The following is a 25,664-nucleotide window of genomic DNA, read 5'->3' as shown; positions in this document are numbered from 1 at the left end:
TTTGATAGTAAAAATATAATTGTAATAGAATAATAATACAATTTTATATTGACACGTTTACGTTAGTTCCGTCGGTAATTCACCATTCAAAGACGAATGTTATTGGATCTTTTTATAAAATAGGTACCGAACGTACGAATCTGAGAACTTGTGAAGTTTGATGTGAGTTTGATGTTTTCTGACTTTGACAATGACGTAAATCAGCCGGTTGCGACGTTTCTCTAAGCGTCCATAAATGATATTAAATTAATACCTCTACCTTCTCTGATATTAAATTAATAATATTTGTTGACACGGTCTTATACACGACCGTATTTGTAAGTAACGTTGGTGACGTTGGCGTAATTATTCAAATACTCAGATTAATAAACAAAAGGCAGATGGAGCGTGTGCAACAAAAAGTATGAAGCCACTTTTTATTCATGTGTGCGTGGCGACTAGAAATGACACTGTCGGAACACGTGCATCTATGTGTGTATAATGATACCATAACAAGAAAAAAACTCCCTGTTTTTTTTTTAAATGTCATTTTACGACAATTGGTTCTAGTTTTATTTGGATACATGAATTTATAACTAAATAAATACTTTGAGTTTGCATTTGGATTGAACGATTTTCATGTACATTGTAAACGCCATAGAGCGGAAATCAAAAGATCTCGTGTTTTATTAAATTAAAGGTTTCGTTAAAATAACAAAAGAAATAATATGTCAAGATTTTTATAACTAGCGGTCCGTCCACACTTAGCTTCGGGTATTAATTTTGTTTTTGTTTAATAAGGTTTAATTGGACTTTACACTGTTTACCACACTAGATAATAATACTTTAGTGTGTTTCAGTAGTATCATATTTATTTCATTAGGCAGATTTAAAAAAAAAACATATATAATTCAAAATATTTATTAATAATAATAACAATAATCATCATCATCATTTATTCACACACACATACATTGATATATAGACAACTTAAAGACTAGACAAAAATTTAGATAGTATTCCAAATAATTAGATTGGAAACAATGAACATAAATATACAATCAAAATAAAACACAATAAATTATTAATAACAATAATAGGTAACTATCTACATAAAAACAACAATAATAATTTTAAAAAAATTATTACAATGCAAGATGATCATAGGAACTCAGTAATTAAACGTCATAACCTCATCGAATATGGGCTCGTTTTATTCGTCTTGTTGAGTAGTTTAGTGCTAGATAGTAACCAGGGTCTGATTTTGGAGCTGGAAGGTGGCCATAGGAACTAAGTAATTAAACGTCATAACACCATCGATTTTCGTACGATTGGAGGAATGACATCAATTTTTCGGAAACGATCACAGAAAAAAAAATTAACCACCATTATTTTGCACTAATTTCTTGTAAAATTGCCGTTTAGCTTCTACGTGTCGAGTATTACTTTCTAATTTTGCTATTAGTGCAATTTCCAGATTATATATATATATATATATATATATATATATATATATATATATATATATATATATATATAAGGAACTAAATTGTTAAACATATACATTTTTATTTAAGCTCCTACATTAGATATTAATGACCGAATCACAGTAAATGGTAATAACAGATAAAAATACATCTAAATTCGGAATAACAATTTGGGCGCGATATTAAGTGTGGGAATCGAATACACGTCCGTACATTTAAAAGTCAGTCTCACTAACGCCTAGACCATCAGGTAGTTTCCCCAATTGAAGGGAAAAACATTTCGCCGAAAACTGGCAACACAGTTGAATTAATGTCGAGGTTTTGTGTTCCGAGATAAACGTATAATTATTAAATGAATAAATAATAAAATCAATTAAATAATTTATAATTACCTGTGAAATGAAATTCCATCCTCTTTTTTTTTGTTTTTGGGAACAACTTTTACAATGTTTACAAACACAAGACGGCATTTTTTAACACAAAATAATGAATCACACGAGACGTTCAAACAACACGACGCTATCTTTAGCACTGCTGCGACTTTGTATTCGCTTTTGATTTTGTATTCGCTTTGGTGGCTTCACTCGCTTGTTCGGAGCGCTCCATCTGCCTTTTGTTTATTAATCTGAGTTCAAATAATACAATTAAATATCTGTTGCATATTTAGAATAGTTATAACTTTTGTGAAGTAAGGAATTTAATATAATTTAATTACATTGTTATTTAGTATCAATATTGTTAGTTTAAAATTATTATGAGCTCAAAAATTATAAAGTTTATTTCGTTATTATTTATTAATTTTTGTTTAATTGTAATAGCATTTTAATATTTTGCGATTTCTAAAAATAATATTTATCTAATATATAAAATTCTCGTGTCACAGTTTTCGTTGCCATACTCCTCCGCAACGGCTTGACCGATTTTGATGAAATATTTTGTGCTTATCCGGTATCTATGAGAATCGGCCAACATCTATTTTTCATCCCCCTAAATGTTAGGGGTAGTCCACCCCTAAATTTTTTTTATTTTTTAGACAAAATTTTTAATTTCTATTTTTTTATGATACAACATTAAAAAATACATACAACCCTAAATTTTCAACCCTCTACCATCAACCCCTATTTTTGAATAGCGTTTAGCGGCAAGACAACGTTTGCCGGGTCAGCTAGTGTATTATGGATTTCATCGTGGTAGTATATATAAAGTACTAAGGCATTGGATTTAAAAAAAATCCCGTGAGTACAACACTTCTCACTTGATTACACGACACTTCAACAATTAATGCGGTATTACAGAGAATTCTGCTGTATATAACCGTGTGCCTGTTATACGTTGCAAATGTTTTCTTTATAGACGGGATGTCTGTAAGAAATTACTGTCAGTGATAAGATCGTCTTTGCATTTTATTCAGTATGTTTTTTTCTCTTATTTTTAATGTTCTTATTACCCCAGACGCAAAAAAAGGGGTGTTATAAGTTTGATGTGTCTGTTTGTCTGTCTGTCTGTGGCTCCGTAGCTCTCGAACGGATGAAGCGATTTCAATTTAGTTTTTTTTTTTTGTATGAGGGCGAGTGTTTGTAGATATATTTGATGAAAATCGGTTGAGTCGTTTAAAAGTTGTGGAGGGTGAAAGTGGGGAAGAATAACCCAATGTCTGCAAATATAATCTAGTAGGGTCTCAAATGAAAGCGCATCACGTGCACATTACAAAATAATGTGTTCAATGAAAATCGGTTGAGCCCTGAAAAAACTCTGGGGATAAAAGTGGGGTAAGTACCCAATATCTGCAAGTATATGTGGTGGTGAGAAAATGAGGATGGAAATCCGAATGTCAGTAAATTTACCCAAGTACTAAATGAAATAGCATCATAATGCATTTTACAAAATTAATAATAAAAATAAATGAAGAATATAAAAAAAATCGGTTGAGCCGTTTGAAGTTAATGGGGCTAAAAGTGGGGATGGAAAACAGAATGCCTGTGAATATATCCTAATGTTGTATTAAATAAAAGAGCACTAAAAATAAAAATTAATGACTAAATCGAGTGTTCTTAGTTCCATTATATAATTATAGAATTATTAATACTTAGGTACTTTAAGATTGACTTTCTTTAATTATTTTTTACTTTTTAAAGGGAACTCAGGTTATTGTATCGGTTTTTTTTAAAATTTTAAGTTAATTTTTATTGAAAGTATAAATAAATAAATATAATTATATATCTATTGAAGCCTCGTTTCCCGTCTTTGATAAAGTTTAACATTTTGAGTTGATTTTTTTCTATGATAATATGATAAAATTTGAGGTGCGTTTCCATTGATGTGGAGCTGACTGTGAATTAACCAATCCCAGTGCTCAAAAATCTCATTCCGGTAGAGTGAGGAGCAGTGCGTTACCCTACGGACCGCTCCTCACTACTTGTAAGTAAAGGGCTCATCATTACAGCCTATACAGTCCACTGCTGGACATATGTCTCCACAAGTTTACGCCAGAAATAACGTGAACTCATGTGTGTTGCCCATAGTCACCACGCTGGGCAGGCGGGTTGGTGACCGCAGTACTGGCTTTGTCGCACCGAAGTCGCTGCTGCCCGTCTTCGGCCTGTGTATTTCAAAGCCGGCAGTTGGATGGTTATCCCGCCACCGGTCGGCTTTTTAAGTTCCAAGGTGGTAGTAGAACTGTGTTATCCCTTAGTCGCCTCTTACGACACCCACGGGAAGAGAGGGGGTGGCTATATTCTTTTGTACCGTAGCCACACAGTAACACAAGTAAAGGGCTCATACGCAGCGTTTTAGTTTAGTTAGCGACATTACAATTGATGAGAACAAACTGAAAGTGTAAAACTTTTCTCGATACTCTATGAGAAGCTTTGAATTAATCATAATATTTTCTTTTCGTTTTCAGAATGGAAATAAATATTATAGGGTTGAATCTAGAATCAATGTTTATTTTGTGTATACAAATAATATGCAACAATCAGTTCTACTTCGTCTGTTAAAAGAGATCGAATTCGACTCATAGAAACATGGCTCAATGCAGTTTAGGTTCACTCAACTCAGCTCAGCTTCACTCCGCCTCGCTCCGCCCACTTTAATGGAAACACTTGTTACCTTTTTTGCTCTTCTCCACATCACTCCTGTCAGTTTCGCATCATATATCTACAAATAAAACATCATCATATCACTGGTGGTATATTTCTGCAAAAAAAGCCTAACAAAATCGGCCTAGTAGTTTTGCGGATTAGCTAGAATAAACTGATACTGCAACCATTGCGCTCAAATGATGGGATAATAGTGGGATTAGTGTAGGTCATGTCGAAGTAATTAAGGCCAACCATACAAATAATATTATAAAAGTTTTTCTGTTACATTATTTATTGCTCACGACATGAGCTTCAAAAGGCAAAAATAAGGCTAATTAAAAGACAAACACTTAAAGTAATCTAGGAGAGGGTTAGTTAGGTTAGGTAGCTAGTAGGGTGGACTGTGGACAAATACGAAAGCTATCCATAATCCCGTTAATTGCACTGCGACGGTATACCGTGGGGTTTTAGTCAGTAAAAGTCTGACATAACTCTCCCTCTACCCCAGGCGGATCCATGAGGATTTCTCCACGATAAAAAAGGTAGTTAGTAGGGTTAGTTAGTTTGTTAGGTTAGTATATTTTTTAAATGGCAATATCTATTTTCTTGGATTAATGCATTCGACACAGTCTCTGTCCCAAACCTAAGAGACGAAGTTGGATAAATTGATACAAACAGTTTTGTACCTGTCTGAATGTGAACAGTTACTTTGTTTTTGTAATAGAAAATAAAAATATCTAATCAATGTCAGCAGTACCTAGGAGTTCTTCGGGATAGTATCTTTGGATCTTTTCTCTTTCTAATCTATGTCGCTGATTTGATGTTCTTATCTTCCCCTTCCCCCTCCTCTAATAAACACGTTCAAGATTGTGATTTAAGAATATAAGCTTTATTGCCGATTAGTTTTATATTTCGATTTAGTATTGGGTATCAGTTTATTTCGTTGTTGACCAGTCTTGTAAACATTATTCAATCGACATATATGAAGCAGTGTTGCTTAACTCAAACTATCAAATCTTCACAGCTTTGGCTCCTTAACTACTCTCCATAGGAACACAACATTATTTGAAAACAGTATAGGCAATATAGGCATAGGTATATATCATATGGCTTGGCGCCGCGTTGGCGCATGGTTTGTTCCTGTTGCGCTGGCGGTTGCGGGTTCGATCCCCGCACGTGACAAACATTTGTATTGGCCATACAGATGTTTGCCGTGTTCTGGGTGTTGGGCAGTCCTTGTGGGTCTTTCCACCGTGCCTTGGAGAGCACGTTAAGCCGTCGGTCTCGGTTGTTATCATGTACACCTGATAGCGATCGTTACTCATAGTAGCGAATATAGCAGCCAACCCGCATTGGAACAGCGAGATAGATTAAGCTCTAATCCTTCTCCTGCATGGGGAAAGCGGCCTATATCCAGTAGTGGGATATTACAGGCTGAAGCGATCATATGGTTGTGGGCTGTGGCCTTCTGCAAAGTTGAGGAGTACCTCAACTTGGCCTGTTCTAGATATTCAGGCAGATATTTCTTGCTATGCACACCTCAATATATTTTTAACTGACTTATTAAAAGAGGAGGTTCATTCAGTTAATTTGAATGTATATTTTTTTCATAATTTTCTTAATTTTTAATTTTTTCTTAATTCTTTACTGGGTGTACCGATTTTGATGATCCTTGTTTTGCTCGAAAGCTGGGCTTGTCTATGTTCCCATTTGAATTTGCGGCCATTTAAATGTGTATTTAAATAAATATTTTTTTTACTACCTACATCATAAGTAAACTACTTGTCTATGTAAATTGTAGTCGGGTTTTTTTCCGTTAGCGAACCAACACAATTCACAAATTAAAAATTGTGTTTGCTCGCTATCGCATTAATTATAAAATTGTAATACGTAAGTATATTTTTTTTCTTAATCAGGAACGATTTGAAGTCTTAACTGGTAAAAAAACAATTTGTATTGTGTATTTAAAGTTGCTTTACTTTATTGAAGCAATTATTACATTAATTTATACTATCGATACATACAGAATTATAATATTTATTATTTTCTATTGTTCTTAATTTGAGATTATATTGATTATGTGTTTGACTTGAAGTAGGCAATAACATTTGTTACATTTGAAAGTTTTTCTTCTTACTACTGTTACAAATTCATTAATTATTTGAATAATTTTCTATAAAACAGCTATTGATAGAACGTTCAAATACAACAAAGTACCCTTTAAAATCTAGACACTCATATTATACCCAATATTCATATGATTGATTGAATATATTTATGAAATATTATCATGTTATATTATTTATATAAAGCTAAGTACTATCAACATTTCAACGTGTTATTTTAATATATTGTAATGAAATATTGGTGCGACAAAGCCAGCCCTGCTGTCACCAACCCGCCTGCCCAGCGTGGTGACTATGGGCAACACATATGAGTTCACGCCATTTTTGGCGTGAACTTGTGGAGGCCTATGCCCAGCAGTGGATTGCGATAGGCTGAAATGATGATGATGATGATGATGATGATGAATGAAATATTAATTAATTTACATTTTATCTAATAAAATAATAACAATAAATATTAATAGGTCCGAAATCACGAATAAGATAAATAAATAAAGTAAGAATAGGTATATTCTAAACGTAATTATCGTATTTCAAATAAGAACTACTGTAATATTCCGAAAATTCCATGATATAATAGCGACTACATTGTAATATTTTTTCTTAACACTTAGCATATTATTATACTTTTATTTATATATAATAATAAGAATAAAGGTGAAAAGCAAAAATCCTTCTGTGTATAGATATTTAAAAAATTGATAATAAAAATAATGCACCTATTTATAATTTTTCAATGTTAGTACGTGCTTGGAACACTGTTCTTAAAAATAGAGATATATATATTTTTCACATAAGACTATTCTACTGATATATTAGCTGACATTTTTGTACTTATGTTTTAATAATATTGTACCTAAAAACTTTTACTGATATATGTCATTACTGTTCACCTTTACCTTATTATTCTATTCTATATGTCTATTTTAAGACATAACTGGTGTATTTATTTTTACCTTACAGTGAATTTGTGGCCTCTATTTTCGAAACACAAGACAAATTGTAGTGTAAAATAGCTTTGTAATTCTAACGGAAAATATTTTAATATCATTAAAAGTAAGATTTAAGAAGAAAATTGTATATAAGCGGGGACAACGCGATTAATATACAAATAAATATGTTTTTCATAGTTAAATTTCTTAGCGTAAATTTTCAATGTTAATACGCACTTGTTTCGAAAAAAGAGGCAAGTGTTTATAGTAGTAAAGTATAACTATATCAATATCTGAACTAAAAATACCGTTAAACACTTCTAGTATAAGACTCAACAATAACTTAGGTCATAATATTATGATATCAACATAAAATTCTAAAGTGACAGTCACTACTTTTTAAATTTACCCAGATTATTTTTATTCCAAGTAAATAACAAAGCTGAGCTTTAAGCTTTTCATAGATAAATATATACGATAATTCGTAATAGGGTGACGTCCTTATCTACATTTGGTACTTTTGACTCAATTCAATTTAAATTAATAGTACAATAAGTAGTTTAATAGTACTTAAATTTTATTTATTAATTCTAAATTATTTTTATAAGCCTGCCTTTCCAAATTGATGTTAAAATAATTATATTGGAATGTAAATCAAAAATAAGCATTGGAATGTAAGTACTATCACTAATTTAATTAAACCATATTTGAAAACAGTGAAGTTTTAGACAACGCAGTCTAGTATGATATAAATATTTTGACTAGGTCCTTCCAATGTAAATTAGCAAGATAATTAGGTACTTAAGCATTGAAAAGTGCAATATTTTACACTATCTACGAATAATAAGCTATACATAATTTTTACACACAGAAAAAGATACAACGTCCTACATTTTCATGTATCGTTACAATATAATGACTAAATAGCATGTTTAATAGCACATCTCTAGTTAACAATAAATAACTTTTTTTTTTTAAATCGAAATAGCATAGACATGTCAGTTAAAATGACATAATTATTTAAATAATGACTAGATAGCAGATAACTTAAACTGTACTAAATTAATATACATACTTTTTATATATTACATATATTTTTATTTCCATTTCAAAAAATAATAGTTTTATAAATACATTAGGATAAAAAATAGTTAATTAAAAATTACTATTTAGGACACGGACCGACTCACAATACAAACAATTTATGTACCTATTCGACGTCTAAAGTGTTATAAAATATTGTAAGCAAGAGTCAAACAAATTTATATAGATTATTAGATTGGTATCAAAGACTAAAGCTGGCGTTCCGTTGGGGACGTCACACCATCTAATAAATATTTAGCAAATTCCTGTTAAGAAAAAAAATACGTATATATTATATACGGTGTGACTGATAAAACATTCCCTAAACAGACGACAGAATAAAAAATATACTGTGTATAAAAATAAATGCGGTTACTAACAAGTCAACTTCTGAAACTTGGTCCTTTAAAAAAGAAATAAAGTTTGTTAGTCAGATTCGTCTCATTTGTGAACACAATTTAAAATTTCAAGATATGGTTTATATAGGCCTAGTCGTATATAATATTTTTAGCAAATAGCAATTTATGTTGTTAGATTTTATAAGGTAAATATTTTAACAAAGAAAGATCTTCTAAAAATACTCTAATTTTCCGTTTTAAATCTAAAGGAGTGGTGTTATAGGATGAGTGATTTCGAAAACATGTAAATATATGATGATATATAAGAAATACATAGTAAGGTTTATACACTGGATTTTACAGATTTTTTAAACGTTTAACAACTCTAATATCTAATAAAAAGAACATTATATAATTTTACTGAGAGCGCCGATATCGATTTGCTGTTGGAATAGGTACCTGAAAACATTTTAAATGTTTTTATTTTTTAAAACCAATGTAAATAGGATGGAAAGGTATTTTTAGAAGGGTATATACGACGATACGAAATTTATACATATATATATGTATAAATTTCGTATCGTCGTGTCGTCACGATGTATGTTAGTGATAAACTCCGAAACTAATGAACCAATTTTTATCAATTTTTTTTAGAATTTACATATAATTTCATGCTTATAATATATTTGATCAATCATATCAGGAATTTAGAAAATATTAATTGGATTGTATCAAAAGAATTAGTAAAAAGTTGATTCTATTATTTTTACTGAGTCACAGCAACGCGTGGTTTTTTTTTTTGGTTCGCAAGGGAACCCATTTACGGGTGATATCCAGGACGCCCGGGTAGGCAGTCCTAGACCGTATGTCGGCTTCAGCACTTATGGGTGCAATACCGACCAAACCCCATTCAGCCACTTTAATTGGAGGGTCCCGGATCTGTAGGCAACAGGATCCCTCCAGCGACCGGCTGGCCGTGACGAAAAGGCCAGACTTCTCCTCCATGGGGACTGTCCGGCTCACTTCTGAACAATCCCGACGACGCCATGTCTAGCAGGATCGGGTTCCAATCCCAGCCCGACACGAGCACAGGGGCGTTACTGGAGGCGTATTAAGTAGCGCTTCCTACGCACCCCCGTTCGTCGCTTGCGGACGGATGCCTCGTCGGTGGCCTCCTCTCTCATCCGTTCGTCGTTCTCCTTCTGGGACATTACTGTCTCGCAGAAGGAAACCATCGCCGTCCAGGACTCGTCGTTGCCGAGCATCGCGGTGGTGACGCTAGACAATGACAAGTCCCATCCGAGGACTGTCGTCAGATCGCGACGCAGAGCCTCGGACACACCTCGAGGGTGTGCTGGGCAGAGTCCAACGCCGTGCCACAATCGTGACATCCAGTCGTCGGCTCCTTTTGGGCCGTCCGATACAAGTATTCACCAAAGCAGCCATGCCCGGTGAGAACTTGCGTCAGACGGAAGGTGAGGGGTTTGCGCTTACGGCGCATCCACCGCTTAAGGACCGGGCGCAAGGCAGCCTCCCCCACAACGCGTGGCTGAGTCAACTAGTACCTAAACCTTATAATACTAAGTATAATATTCACACACGGTCGATTGTTCCTAAGGTAAACAATTAAATGCTTGTGTTAAAGGTAACAGACGGCCGATATGGCTACATTTTTTTTTGATAAATATACGATGTATCATAATACGTGTATCATACACCAGATTTGAGACGGGAATGGAACCCCTGGAGCAGAAAGCAGGGCTTGTCATATAATAGTATGTTATAATGGTTATTTTCAACTTTAAGATTTAACAATTAAAAAAAAATGCTTCGTTAATTATGAATAGGTACACACCTCGGCCTCCTTTCCTCACCTCGGAATTTACAGACCTAGAAAATATAGTTTAGTGTGTTAGTGTATTGACAAAAAAAGCTGTTTAATATTGTAACGTGACGATAATTATTGTACAAGGATATTTTTTAGGAAAATTTTAATATTTGAATATTTACAAATATGTGCAATATTATTTCTAAAGTTTTGGTAAAGATAAAAATATCTTTCGGAACGATCAAATAATTATTAGGTAAGGTATATGGGGAATATTTTTTTTGATAATTTATTTTTTGTAGGCAATTAATAGAATATTAAGCAATATAATATAGAGATTCTATATGGGATAAGCTTCGCATTCTTGGAGGACAGATTGTTTTAAAGCAGAAATTGCATCTATTATATTTAAGTATATGTATATAAGATAAAACAGCAACGTTAGACACAAGATAAAAATATTTGCAAAATAAAGCTGACTTTAGATTAGATTTATTCACATTGGTTGCTAAGAAATGTAGAACTTGTTTTTAATTATTTTAAATGTTGAATTTGATTTTAATGAAATAAGTTTGTATAGGTAGTATATCGACGGGTCCTACGCATAAGGTCGTAATGCATAAAAACGTTTTTTACAGGAGAGCCATTTTTATTACCGTCACTGCTAAAGTTCGTTTGAGATACATCTTTGATCGGTGTTTCTAGTTTATATGATCAATAATTCGCTTAAAAATATAATGCCAAACTGTAAATGAAATAAAAAATAATATTTACACAAAAATAACTCATTTTAGTTACTTACGACTTTATACTTATTGCAGAAACGTCGTATCTTGTTGTTACGACCTTATGCTTTCGATCAGGTTGTTATTTACTTTGTGAATAAAGTCGTATGTTTGAGTTACGGCGTTATGCTCCGTGTAATCTCTTATAATATCTCTAAAAAATGGGTCGTAAGAAGCTACTTGGTGAACAAAAAACACAAATTTCAGCTAAAATCAACTTTTTGAAATAATTATTATCAGATTTACTTAATTCCCTAACGTTTTTTATATAAGAAATAAACAAAATCAAAACTGATCTATAAAAATATGGAGGATAATCATTAGTTTGATAATTAAATATAATTTATTATTAATAAATTTTTAAACTAGAATCAGTCTTTAGCTGCACTAACAATAAAAATAAGAGTGAATCAAATAAATCTATATTTTGTTATGATACTCCGAAATATCATCTTATTATACAACAGCTAATAGTTATATTTGGAGTGGCGAGCATTAAAGGAGGCCTACGTCAAGCAGTTAACTTGTAAGGGCTGATGGATGGATAGAATGCTTATAATCAACTTAAAGAAACTTTAATAACGAAATAAGCAATAACCTCTGGTCAACATAAATATAAGTAGTAAAAACATCTTACAATCAAATATATTTATTTATTTATGAGTAAACGAAAACTAATCAGATGAATGGCTACTGTTCTGTTCTGCACCAATGCTACTGTGTGATAACTGTTGATAAAAACTATGAAATTCTTGAAGTATTGTACGTCCTTGATAAAGACTGAATAAAACATTAAATTTTGCAAATATAAGGATAATAGATAATAGATCAGCGTAACATGGAACTAAAACTTATGTATTTAAAATATTTTCATTTTTTCTTCTCGATGATTCTCATATTATTTTCATCTTTAAAGTGATAGCGATAGTTCAAAATATAGGGTTCACTCGACACTATTTGAACTTCTCTAGTTTTACTCCAAGCTATTTTTTGGTTTATTGTATTTTTAGCCGAATTTCTACACATAATTTCAATTACATTATAACGGGGAGGGTTAACTTCCGGCCATCTTACTAAAGCTTTTAAGTTCAAGTTTTTAAGACTTGTGCTGGAGCTAGCCATACATTAATCCAAGTACTTTAGTCAGTGTTTTACTGTTCAGGCTATTAAGTTATGGAATAGTCTGCCCTTAGCCATAAGGGAGGCTAAATCGCTATTGACTTTTAAAAAACACGTTAAAAATTATTATCTTATTATTAACGAATTGCTTACATACTTTATTAGTTTATGATAGAATATAATTATATTATTATATTTTTATTCTTCTTTTTATTTATTTGTGTATTTTCTATAAGTATTAGAATGTAGAAATTTGTATGTAAGTTTATTATACATCTACACCACCTACCCAATTTTGATAATAAGTTTCCTTTTTAAGTCTGGGTTGTCTGGAAGAAATGGCTAATTAGCCATAAGTCCGCCCATTGTACTTCACTATCTGCTTTGTTTGTAATATATTTGTGGTGTACAATAAAGTATAAAATAAATAAATCAAACCATTGCGCAGGGTTATATATAAGCTTATTTTTGGCATTTTTCTCAATCAAAGCGTAAACGGAATTCGCTTCGATTTGTATATACTTACCCTCTAAAAACCTATGAAATATTGTTATTACCATTTACCATACGTTCTTGCTACATAAGTATATAAAGCTATAATTTCTGTTTTGACCGACACAACTGTTGGACTAAAACCTGAATTCCTTGGCACCATCAAATCTCAATAAACTTAGATAAACAGCTTGCTACTTCACATGTCCCGATGTCCCGTGTTTGCCATTAATCTCAGGCCACATATAACTATAACCTGCACAACGAGCAAGATCAAAATCAGTAATATTATAAATTAACAAATTTCTTTATGATGAAATAAACATACATTGCCATGGGGACAGTTTTAATCTTTTGATAATCAAAACACGCGATAACTATTCTTCCTTCACTCTCTATAGCTTCTTTTTTATCATTCTCTTTCATTTCTCTAGTCTTAGTCTGGTTTCTTGTGTAATTTTCTTGTTTTTGTTTATCTTCTTCAGTCATTGTATTTTTATTTGTGTAGTATATATGGCATTCGTTAAAGATATACTTTTTCAGTTTATGAAATGAGGTATTAATAAAGTTTTGTTTTATTGTATTACGATACTATCTTAGCGTTGTCGCTTTCTTCGTTATATTTTCAGTAGCACACCACTCATTATATAAAGAAAACATTTTTGTGAATGTAAGGTCACTGTCTAGGTAAATTTAGTAGAATCTTTGTGCACATAATTGGATTCAATGGGCTAAAACGTTTTGACATACTTTAAAACTTCCTGTTTCATTTCAATGACAATAGTTTTGGTACCACAATGCCGATTAGGAGAAATAGACCCACCACCCAAGCACCATTTGGACTGTTCTCTCTCCTATGGAGAGTGTATTAAGAAACATTGTCTTGCAGATCAACACCTTATTAGGAACGTCAGAGTTGGACTCAATAAGAGGTAAGCAATACTTAATCGATTTCTTTCGTCTAGACACAGCATTTAACGTAGAAGGATACTTAGTATATCCTAGTTCGGTATGATTGAATCGTCAATCGTAAATAAAAGATTGACCGAACATCGTCTTGTACAAATCCCACTGGTGTTCAGCTTCAAGTGGCGTCGGTGATTTTGAAATCAAAAATCTCATTTTATACAAGCACAATCGCTATATTAATTATCCAATTGTAATTGAACTAAAATGTCATTAAAAATGGATTTATAGGCTTTATTGAAAAAGCAAAAAATCGTATCTTTATTTCCAAACAAAGCATAAAGTCTTATGACTGTGATACGACTTTGTGCGCTTAATTATCCTGAAATTATAACCAAGCATATGGTCGTAAGTATAAGTTACGACTTCTAGAATAAAACTGTAGCGCAGTATAAAGTCGTAACTGGCACATTGCTAGTGGTGGTCTACGGCGCATACAGTCGTAACATGGCCAAACCGATGTTATGCGCCGGACCGTATTATTTTTCGTCAAGCCCTATTAAACACTATCTACAACTAATATAGTTTATTCGTTTGATAATTTTATATAGATAATTAACTACATTTATTAATAACAAAAGGAATATTCGATAAAACTTACCATTTCCAAGATTGTCACCAGTCGTTACTATTTTACTGCTTGGGTTATGCTTATTTAAGTCTAATTTTAAAAATTTTGACGAACGTATATATTACTCATTTCATTGGTTTATAATCGCATAAGTGTTAGTAATTAAAATTAATCAAAAACTACAAAGAAATTCGACTTACAAGCAATATTATTTTGAACATTAAAAATGGAGACTCCGATCATGTCATACGACGTCGGTACTATGCTCTTAATGACCCGGTCACTCTCCAATAGATCGGAGCATATCGTTGTAACTAGCAGCGCGACCTTATGCGCGGTAATGTTTAAATGTTAAGACTATTAGCGATTCAAAAACTTATAATTTATAGAAGATATTAATATTCTGACTTCAGGAATGTTAAATACAGTTTATTATTGTTCGAAAGACACAAAAATACAATTTTGCTCAAAAAACACGTTACGACCTTATGCGTAGGACCCGTCGATATAACTTTGAAGTAAGATTTAAAGCCACCAAAGTAAATATGTATCAGCTATGTGTAAAGACAGAAGACGGCATGAAACTTCAGAGACATACGAGTACGAAGATACGATAGAACAGATAAAGCCAACACATAGGGCAAATACACAGAATTTGCAATTTTTGTGATATCATTGTAACAAACCTTTAAAGTATAATTATCGTCATTTGCCGAGTCAAGTTTGAGGAGTGTAGTAGTGAGTTGTAGTATTCTATTGAGATGAATTTTGTGATTTTTAATTTCAAGAACAATATCTTCTTTGGTAAGCCCATCTATCTGTATATGATTTTTTTTAAATACAACTGGGTCGCTAAGCAAGCGTACGGCTCAACGTATAGTTCAGAGTACGGCTCACCGTACAGCGTACTTCCCCAGTCAGGCTGCACCAAATTTTGAGCAGGATGGTTATTGCCGTGTCCTGTCTCAGTTAAATAGGTTTTGTATGTGTTTCTTTGTATTATAAAACGATTTCTTCTCAAGAGTGTACATAATGTAAAGCATGTTTATCTCTGTTCCTCCTCTGATAGTGTATTGTATAAAATTTTAAATTATTTGAGTAAGAAGAGTTACAATAATATCACAATTACTCCAGCCCTATATAATGTGAATAATTTGGCAAAAGTAAAACGAAATATAATTTAAAATTATCAAGAATAACGAACAATAAGTAATATAAAATTATTTTTCATTTCACCGTTTCCAACGCTATTCACATCATATTCATCAACAACGACACTGCCAACTTACCAAAATAGGTTAAATATCAAATAGTAATAACAAAATAATAACATACGTTATATTACTATTTATTTATAATACAAGTAACTTCTAAATTAAACTTCGGTTACCGAAACTTGTTCACACAAAGTTGGCTGAAAATGTGAGAAAAAATAATGGCATGATTAGTCTAAGAACTCATTAAATGTAAAAAACAACTTAAGAGCGACATTCTCTAATGTGCACATTTTTAAGTAACAAATGTTACTCACCAATAATAAGAGCTAAAATAATAATTCCGATAACAGCAGCAATTATCATCATCTGAAAAATAGTATTTATTGTTAAACAATGTAATATTACATGTTTAAATATTTAGTTACTGGACAGATAATAAGTCTTAAAATATTAAATACATATATTAAACTTAAAGTTGGTAAAACTCTACATTTAAGTGATGAAGATTTAATTCACATAGCACATGTACTAAAATATCTTTTACCAATAATAGGAAATTAATCACTTACAAATAAAACGTAAAATACATGCTTCAGCCTGTAATATCCTACTACTGGGCATAGGCCTCTTTCCCCGTGTAGGAGAAGGATCAGAGCTCAATCCACCACGCTGCTCCAATGCGGGTTGGCGGATATATTCACCGCGTTGGGGCAACAGCCACAGTCATGGATTGTACACGTTGCACTGGCGGTTGCGGGTTCGATCCCCGCACATGACAAACATTTGTATTGGCCATACAGGTGTTGGATGTGGTCTGGGTGTTTGTGCAGTCCTTGTGGGTCTCGCCACCGTGCCTCGTAGCGCACGTTAAGCCGTCGGTCCCGGTTGTTATCATGTATATCTGATAGCGATAGTTAAAATACATAGCGAGATGCCGTGATCGTTAAAATAATTAGCATCGTGCTTTGTATTTTAAGCAACTTAGTGCCGCTTTGAGCGTCACGTGTTATGCGTGCGACCAAAATTATTAGTGAGTAAATTTTAAAGCAATTAATACCAGTAAAAGTAGAGTAACAGCCAATTAATTTCTAATTACTAAAGTCCCCTCTAAGCCCTACCGTAACAAGAAGATCTCTTGCTACGGTGGGGTTTAGAGGTTTACCACGATTCTTAGTCTTATCCTACAATTATGTAGGTAGAGTACTTAAAGTAACATATTAAAACTTAGAGAAAACTATCCTTTAAAGTGGGTTGAATAACTTTCTTATTCTATCACAGTGTTGTATATATTATGCTATGTCATAATAGAAATGGTTATAAAAGAAAAAAATGAATAATTATAAACCTTTAAGTTTTGTAACCAGAATTTGCTTTTAAGTTTTCCAGCCTGCTGTTCGAACTGTGACGCACCTTGCTGCAGCGCATCTGTGAATCACATTTAATAAACCTTTAATATTTCTAAAATATTATACACTGCACAACTTAAGAACTAAATATTTACAGATAATTATGGTACAAATCATGTCTGCTTGGAATGGTGCCAAGAATGCTGGCAGCATTTTTACGTTGAATCGCTATGCTGATTCTCTGGGCAAAAAATGCACCAGCCCTTTTGTCACCAGTGGAGGCAATAAGGCGAGGTTTTATAACTTTTAAAATATTTACAGCAATGATACTCTAAGGTCCATGTGTTTCGATTGCAAAGGGCACAAAGATGTAATTTAGAATTGGTGACGAATATTTGTGCCGTTTAGTCGTTGCAGCTTTGTTTGCAACAGCTCCGGCTGATTCCCTGGCTTGAGACAGATACACATATATTCCTGATGTTTGTTCGTTCTTGTTGGTTATATAATGTTCGTTGTTGTTTGAAAATTGTTTTCAAAAACAATTCAATTAAACTTTGTTGTAACACGCTTGTACGACGTACCTGCCCTGTCGTCGAGTTCCGAAAGCTTTTGATCTCTCTCCAATACCTTCTCTACGTTCGTTTTCATTATATCAACCACCTGAGGATGGTAAAATTATAGTATTAAAGTCTTTGAACTAAAATTAATATCCGTAGTCAATCGCTCCTCACAAAAGTATCACAATTTTCTCGAGTGGTATTGATGGGTATTATGTATATAAATATTAACATCAGATATAATATTAGCCATAAGATAACCTTAGTTAACAAAAGGTTTAAGATTCTTAAATATTTCATTAAAACGTGTGGTAGTAATTTAACAAGATTAATTACCGTATTTAAGTATAAAATAAATGTCATAATGAAAAAAATTACGTGCAATAGAAGCTCTACTCTTGAGAATTGTTTGTATTTAATGCATCTGTTAATAATGTCTTACTTCATCGACTTGAGCTTGCGTTTGCTGCAAGCGACGTTGCGCTGCAATCTGTTGTGGCGTTTTTGGTCCGCCAGCTGGCATGTCATCGCTGCTTGGAGCTAATCCTCCCTCAGTCGCCCTAAACAAACATAAATGTCAATTTAAATATTTATTGTCTTCAGTTCAAAATTCCAAGCCCAAGAAGGTAAATGAAATCAATTACTTTAAGTAAATGTACCTTGTTGTTTTTATTCACCAATCCTAAACCAATATCAATATTATGATTTTAAGGGTTCTTCAGGAGTAGGATGATGGGACAGAATAGGTAGGTACCCTTAGATGATAATCTAATATATAAAATTCTCGTGTCGCGGTGTTTGTTGTTAAACTCCTTCGAAACGGCTTGACCGATTCTCATGAAATTTTGTGTGCATATTAGGTAGGTCTGAGAAACGAACAACATCTATTTTTCATACCCCTAAATGTTAAGGGTAGTCCACCCCTAATTTGTTTTTTAATTTTTAGATAAATTACTTTTTTTTATGATACAAAATTAAAAAATACATATAATCCTAAATTTTCAACCCTCTCTGATCAACCCCTATTTTTAAATAGCGTTTAGCGACAAGACAACGTTTGCCGAGTCAACTAGTAATAGATATACATACATTTGATTAATTAAGGTTTTGGAAAGCATTTCTTCTATCATTTTGACGGTAAAATAATTGATCGTACTAAACACATAAGGGACCTTGGTGTGTATTTTGATAGTAAATTGACATATTCGCTTTACAACTCAATAATAACGCAAATAGTTTTAAAAAATCTAAGATTCGTTCTGCGCGCATGTAGGCCTTTTGATGATATGAATGCGATAGTAACTGTTTATATCTCGTATGTTCGAAGTGTTCTCGAGTATGCGTGTCCTATCTGGTCCCCACAATATAACATTTATATAGATTGTCACGACAGGGTCAAAAAAATTATCAAACACATTCTTTACCGAAGTCGACAACCTTCCCTATCTTATTCTAAAGATTGCCGCCTAAATAACCTTCTGACACTGGAAGAACGTCGCAAAATACTTAGTCTTTCTTTATATGACACAGTCCATGGCCGCGTGGATTGTCCCGAGCTTGTAAGACCAATATCATAAAGTGCACCCAAGCGTCGTACCCGACATACACCACTCCTATATGTGACCAAATGTAGTACCAATTACTCAGCCAATTCTGTTCTGTCTAGACTGCCGCGTCTGTTTAATGAGATGTGTAAGGACATTGATATATTTGTAAACTGAGTCTCAATTAAAAAATAGTTTATTCAAAATTTTTAAAAAAGTAATTTAGGAATCTAATAAGCAATCATTATAAGCAAAATAAATGTAATAGGTACATACAATATATATGTCTGCATGTGTATGTTGTTGTGTTTGTTATATAACTACTAAAAGTTTTATTATCTATACAAACGAATAAAATTTGATGTTTGTTTGTAATTATATATAAAAATTATGTTACAATGGTTATTTGTATACGTTTGGACTCACTGTACTTATTCTACATCTTGTTGTTAGTCTGTGATGTTTAATGTGATGGGTCACGTATCTTTTATGATACTATGCTATTAACTTTAATTTTGTTTTGTTTTTCAAGTCATTTTAATATCGGTTATCAATACTGCCCTTTTAATCGCTTACCATCGGTGAGCCCAATTCCCCAACTCGCATTTTTGTTCTATTGTTACTCTTAACTCTTACCCTAATATAGCGTTAACACCCAAGTCTTGCCTTACAAACTCTGAGTCTCACCACCACCCACTTAAAATATCCTTTCTCGCTAGTTCGTTACTTTAATATGTAGTTGTTACAAAACATATTTTATATAAGTAGGTTGTTATTATATGTTTCATAAAATCTACTTCAGTTTATTTCGACCTTTATTCATTTTAAGCTTCATTTAATCTTTAAGACGTCCTACAAGTGTAATCTTTAAGACTTTAACTTAAGTGATTCCTTTAACTTAATTTAAATATGTATATTTACATACAATTTAGCAGACTTCACATTTGATTTTAACATATTTTTATATCTTCCTGTAAAATAGGTTTGGAAAATTGTGGGAAACATGGTTACTATGTATTTAAGACGATAATAAAGTTGTTTTGATTTTTGTTTAAGGGCAAAAGCATGAGGACGGCACGGGAAAGTATGATGTGTTTTTCTTAATAGAGACTGAAAAATTAAATAAATGGATTGATATAGGTACAGATAGATATTTAAAGAAAAAACTTATTTTACTGGAAGTGTTCTTGTCGTAATCAACAACAAATGAAACTCATAATTGATGAACTACTCGTATAAGATAGAAAAGTGATATTTATATTGAATATTAAAAAACAAAACTAAAATTAAAAAATTCAGCGTGCCGATATTAGATATGAAAAATTATCACATCGATTAGCATCGCATTGATTTATGACTTGAAATAAATACACGTAATAAAAGTCTCCTGGGTACAAAATAGTTTAGATAATCATCGTAAGGATTCATTAGAACTTTTATCGTCTATTAAATATAATACTTTAGCACTAGCTTTTCGCTTGTAGTAGCGGCCGACACGATTTTGGCTGTTAGTTTTTTTTCCTTAAATATAGCCTGTCTTAGTAACAATGTGGCATTGTCCTGGAGAAAGACATTTTGAAATTAGAACATTAGTTTTTAAATTTATCCGTCATAAGCATTCAAGAATACAAATCATTCCTCTTTAACCGACTTTAAAAAAGCAGGAGGTTTCTTAATTAGACCGTATATATTTTTTTATGCGTGTTCGGGATATAGATGATAATGATGTAATTGAAGTCAGTTTTTTTCGTTTAATAGCAAACAAAATTATTGTAATGTTAGTATAGATAAAAATGTGCGTAATTGCATAGCTATATTAGCTGTAGTAATAATTTAACGGGATGTCATATCATTCTGTCTTTCTAAATAGATCTTCTTTGACCTATTTAATATTCATGACGACATAATGTCGCAATGTGGTGGAACGTTTTCGGATAATATTATATTAAACGGATAACGTGAGCCCTTGCACATAAATAACCAAGTCATATCATTATGTCTGTAATTAAGAATGTTAAGTATGCTTATAATTAAAGAAGATTACCGCCCAATATAACTTTGTTTTAGTTAATCACCAGTAGCTTTAAAACGTTAATTACGTCATATTTAAGACGGTATAATATGTAAACTAGAAAAACTATATGAAAAATGAATTAGATAATCAAAGTTTTAGTATCACTATATGTCTACTGTTTGAGACTTTTGTGATTGTGTGATGTTTACTATTGTGAGATTTTTGTGATACGAATATAGATACTTAAGCGAAATGGAAGTAGAACTTTTGAACTACATTACCATCTTCACAACGAGAGTTCCGATAAGTTTTCTCGCCATGGTTCCCTTGCAAAATCATCAAAAGTACTGTTAACTTTCCTGCCCTTATTCTCTTACTTCCCTAAGAATAAAAATAGCACTTTTATGGGACGCAATTAACGTTCGTGTCAGTAGTCAGTAGCGGCGGTAGCGGTTCATTTTTGAAAGACATCTACACTAAGCTTTTGAGGTAGAGTAAAGCAGAATATATTCTGCCCAAAATCTGGAGCAGCACGTCTGGGGAAGTACCTCGACCTTACAGATGATCACAGCCAAATAATACTGCTATCAAGCAATGTTTTGTTTAAAATAAAATGTAACAACCACAGTTCATTGTAAAAATACGTATTGGTGCCGGCACAGATATTGAGTACTTGGCAAATAAATGGGGATCGCTTTGCGTATCGGGCAGGGGCAAATAGAAAATAGTGTAGCGTTGTTCAGTACAAAAATATAAATAAATAAAATGTTAAAATATATAATACTTATTAAATATCTATATCTATATCCATAAAATGTTGAAGTGAAGTAAAAGATCAGCGCTGAATATCCTTGCTGATGGCTGTATTAACTTTTAATTGAAGAATACTATTTGGGAACAGTATCATATTTTAACTATAAATAATATGTTTGATAATTGGTGGGTGTAGTGTTCGGGTGGTATGTATTGTGTGTTTCCAGACACTCGGGCCAGCATTTTTATCTTAACTGAGGGCCAATCTAAGATGCCCAGGATGCAAGTTAGATCGGATTGACACGTGTTATTGATTGACTCACTGAACGCATCAAGTGCCTCCGCAATGGCTACGTGTTCTGGCCTATAAGCTGTACCTAGAGCCAAGTCCTTTAGCTGTACTTCTAGCCACATTTGTTCAAGAGTCGAGACTAGATGTTACATCATCTTTGTTCTTAATCCTTTTCTGATATAAAAACCAACCACCCAGCATAAACCAACTTCCACCTGTTCTACCTTCTCAGGCCATATGAATAAAGTTATAGGGATTTTCGGATACAAGCATGAGCCTGGCTGTATTTATACATATCATTGATGTACAATCTGTTGTGGTTTAATTACAAAATAGTTTTGTAAATTTAATTTCTACTAAAAACTATTATTACACTTTTATTTTTAAATAAATAGGTTGTTATCGGTCTTTCAACTTTTTAAAATGTGATTTGGCTGGCTTTCTGCAAAGTTATTATGCCCTACTTGGTTTACTGCCAGGCCATGCACGTATGTAGTTTAAGTGTCCTTCAGTTGAAAGTGCAAGCTGGAGTGCTATTCGTTAAGCCAAACAGCAAATGTCAAATATAGTCTTAAAATATCTATAGTAAATTGCATAATGAGTACCTATATATAATTAACTATGACCGTAATATACGTAAAAGTAATTAATAATGTAGATATTTATTAGTAAAATTGAAAATTGCAGAATAGGAAGTTTGAACTTCAGTAGATATAAATAGTATTACAATCGATATTACAAGTACCCACTTGTAATATCCATTGGAATTTGTTTTCAACAAATTTGTTTCCAACAAATTATCATAAGAAGAAACAGTTATTTCATCTACAATTTTCCGATCCTGTTCATAATTGTGTGAAATCTATTTTTTACAGTAAATAAGTATATACTTAATACAGAATACGGAAAAAAGGAATATTTTCAAAATGAATTATAATAATAAAGTCCTTTTGTTACTATTGACTGAATATAAGTAAGCCGTTTGTTTTGTTTAATTTGACCTAACCTTTAGATGAGGCAAAAATTAATTACTAGGTCTTCCCTGAAAAGCCCTAGTGAGAGCAACACCGCTGAAGTATGCAGCCACTCAACTCTTAGAGGCCACAGATGGAGGACCAAATTGACAACGTCGCATTTTTTATTTTTTTTTTGCTTACAAATTTCAACAATAATAATTTTTATCTAAATTCTAATATAACAATACAGTCTATAAATGTGTTATAAGCAATATAATATAAGTCTATTATATATTGTGCTTGGAAATATAGTTACACCATACGTCTAAATAATTAAGAAATATTAATGGTTCAATTTATGTCCAGAATACGTTAATTAATTTTTTTTTATTTCTACAATCGACTACATCTAACCTGATTGTAAATAAAAATATTAAATAAGCATAAAGCCAATATGTAAATACATATGTCATATTTTAAATGACATATTGACTAGAGTCTAGTCAAATAGGGGTGTCGAACTCAATTTTGCAGAGGGCCATATATTAAATTTAGAATGTGTAGGTGGCCAGATTCAAATAAAAAAATAATAATAATGTAGTGTACGCATTTCTTCCAAACTTCCGTAGAGGAATCGAGTGAAGTCATGTTTCTTCTTTCTGTGACACATTACGATCGCGTGCCGTATTGATTTGACATTCCTGGCACTAGAAAATCTATACTCTAAAGTATGTACATAAGACAAATGTTACACAACCCCGTCTTAATGATAGAAATGAGTTTTAATAAGTTAACTTACGATGAGATTTAATAATATTATGTCTGCAAAATAAAAACGTTAAACATCATTGTATATAGTAACATTAGTTAAAGTACTACCATCTACTAGTTACTATTATCTAGAACAAATATCGGAAAGATAAGATCTAAAGCAAAGTTCAGAACCCGCATTTTAACGGTCTTTACCCTCAATATAGTCCAGATTTAATCAGTGATGTCCTCTTTACCCGTCAGCACAGTGTAATTTATATATATTTTTACTGTTCGTAAATTACATGTAATTTTGAAAGCTTTAATTATATGGTTGAACTTCATTTCTTTATACGAGTCGTATCGTGAACTTCTATAGCCTATGATATACAAACATACATGAAGCCATATATACTGTTAGTATTTTTTCTGAGTCACTATAGAAAAAGAACATAACTATATTGCTGTGAACAGCGAATTAAATATATTAATTATTTTGAAACCGTGATTTAAATAATTGAACTTATGTTTTACTGAGAAAAAAAAAACTTGCACTGTTGACTGTTTTATAGTTATTTGGTAAAAAGTAAAAGGTTACACAGTATACAAATGCATTTGCGTGCATTCAAATACTTTTCAGACTAATTGCATGTCGTAGAATTTTACGATCGAAAGTGGCCACATTAAGCAAAATTTAATTTTTTCGTCAAAAGAAAAGTCATAGCAACGTTTTCTTTGAAATTTAGCAGATACGTTTACACGTGTTCGTTTTAACATTACGTTCACTGTAATTTGTAATGGCTGGTCATCTGTGTCGCAGGACGATTGGCCGTTGGCAGACGGGGACTTGGAGTTGGAGACCGAGTCTTGGCAAATGCAGTGTGGGATGTTTTCCGGTCCGTTGGACCGACGATCTGCGTAAGATTGCCGGTATGGGCTGGAGAGGATTGCGGAAAACTGGGGTGTCTGGCGCGAACTTTCAGGAGGGGGGGGGGCTATGTCCAACAGTGGACTGCAATAGAACTGACTGACTGATATTGAGTCAGTCTCCCATTTAGTTAATTAGGAATTATTACAAATATAACTCAATACTACGAATAGAACAAAAGGTTAATAAAATTTCTCATAGCCCTATTGATCAAGCCATTGGTAATTTTATTCTTCTTTGGTGATTGTAGAGTTGGGATCAAGATCAAAATTTTTTTCTTTCAATTGAAGGTATTTGTTCTTTTACATCTCCATACTATACCTTAAGTACGCAAAGACATCAGTCCTGGTTTTATTATTTTGACTAACGTATTTTTCGTTTTTTCTTTTCTTTTGAGACTTTCTTTTTTATAGGGAAAGGTATCTTTACTCAGCAGTCGGGGAAAATGAAGGCTGTTTAGTACAAATATATAGTTCAAATATATAGCATAAAGCTTATTAACTATTCTAATACTAAATAAT

General features: G+C 32.4%; 1 protein-coding gene across 1 annotated transcript; it reads right to left on the bottom strand.

Moving 5' to 3' along the window:
- Positions 1 to 16,309: 16,309 nt before the first annotated feature.
- Positions 16,310 to 22,631, bottom strand: LOC123664299 (vesicle-associated membrane protein 2-like). The gene is made up of 6 exons (XM_045598889.1): positions 22,455 to 22,631; positions 20,910 to 21,010; positions 18,349 to 18,466; positions 17,931 to 18,009; positions 17,349 to 17,428; positions 16,310 to 16,369 (listed from the first exon to the last, which is right to left on the bottom strand). The coding sequence occupies exons 1-6, from the start codon at positions 22,629 to 22,631 to the stop codon at positions 16,310 to 16,312; spliced, it is 615 nt and encodes a 204-aa protein (XP_045454845.1).
- Between the last annotated feature and the right edge of the window lie 3,033 nt (positions 22,632 to 25,664).

Source organism: Melitaea cinxia, chromosome 21 (assembly GCF_905220565.1).
Source record: "Melitaea cinxia chromosome 21, ilMelCinx1.1, whole genome shotgun sequence".
In the NCBI taxonomy this organism is placed as follows: Eukaryota; Metazoa; Arthropoda; class Insecta; order Lepidoptera; family Nymphalidae; genus Melitaea; species Melitaea cinxia.
The sequence above is the reverse complement of the archived record's forward strand: the minus strand, read 5'-3'. Positions and strand labels throughout refer to the sequence as shown.

Bases quoted from the DNA above. Each gene is read 5' to 3' on its own strand.
- LOC123664299 (XM_045598889.1), bottom strand. From the start codon at position 22,631: ATGTGGCTAGAAGTACAGCTAAAGGACTTGGCTCTAGGTACAGCTTAT. The intron at 21,011-22,454 runs GCCCGAGTGTCT...GTCTTTCTCCAG, and splicing joins CAGTTAAGATAAAAATGCTG to GACAATGCCACATTGTTACT. The intron at 18,467-20,909 runs GTATTATATTTA...ATGTTTGTTTAG, and splicing joins AGCGAAAAGCTAGTGCTAAA to GGCGACTGAGGGAGGATTAG.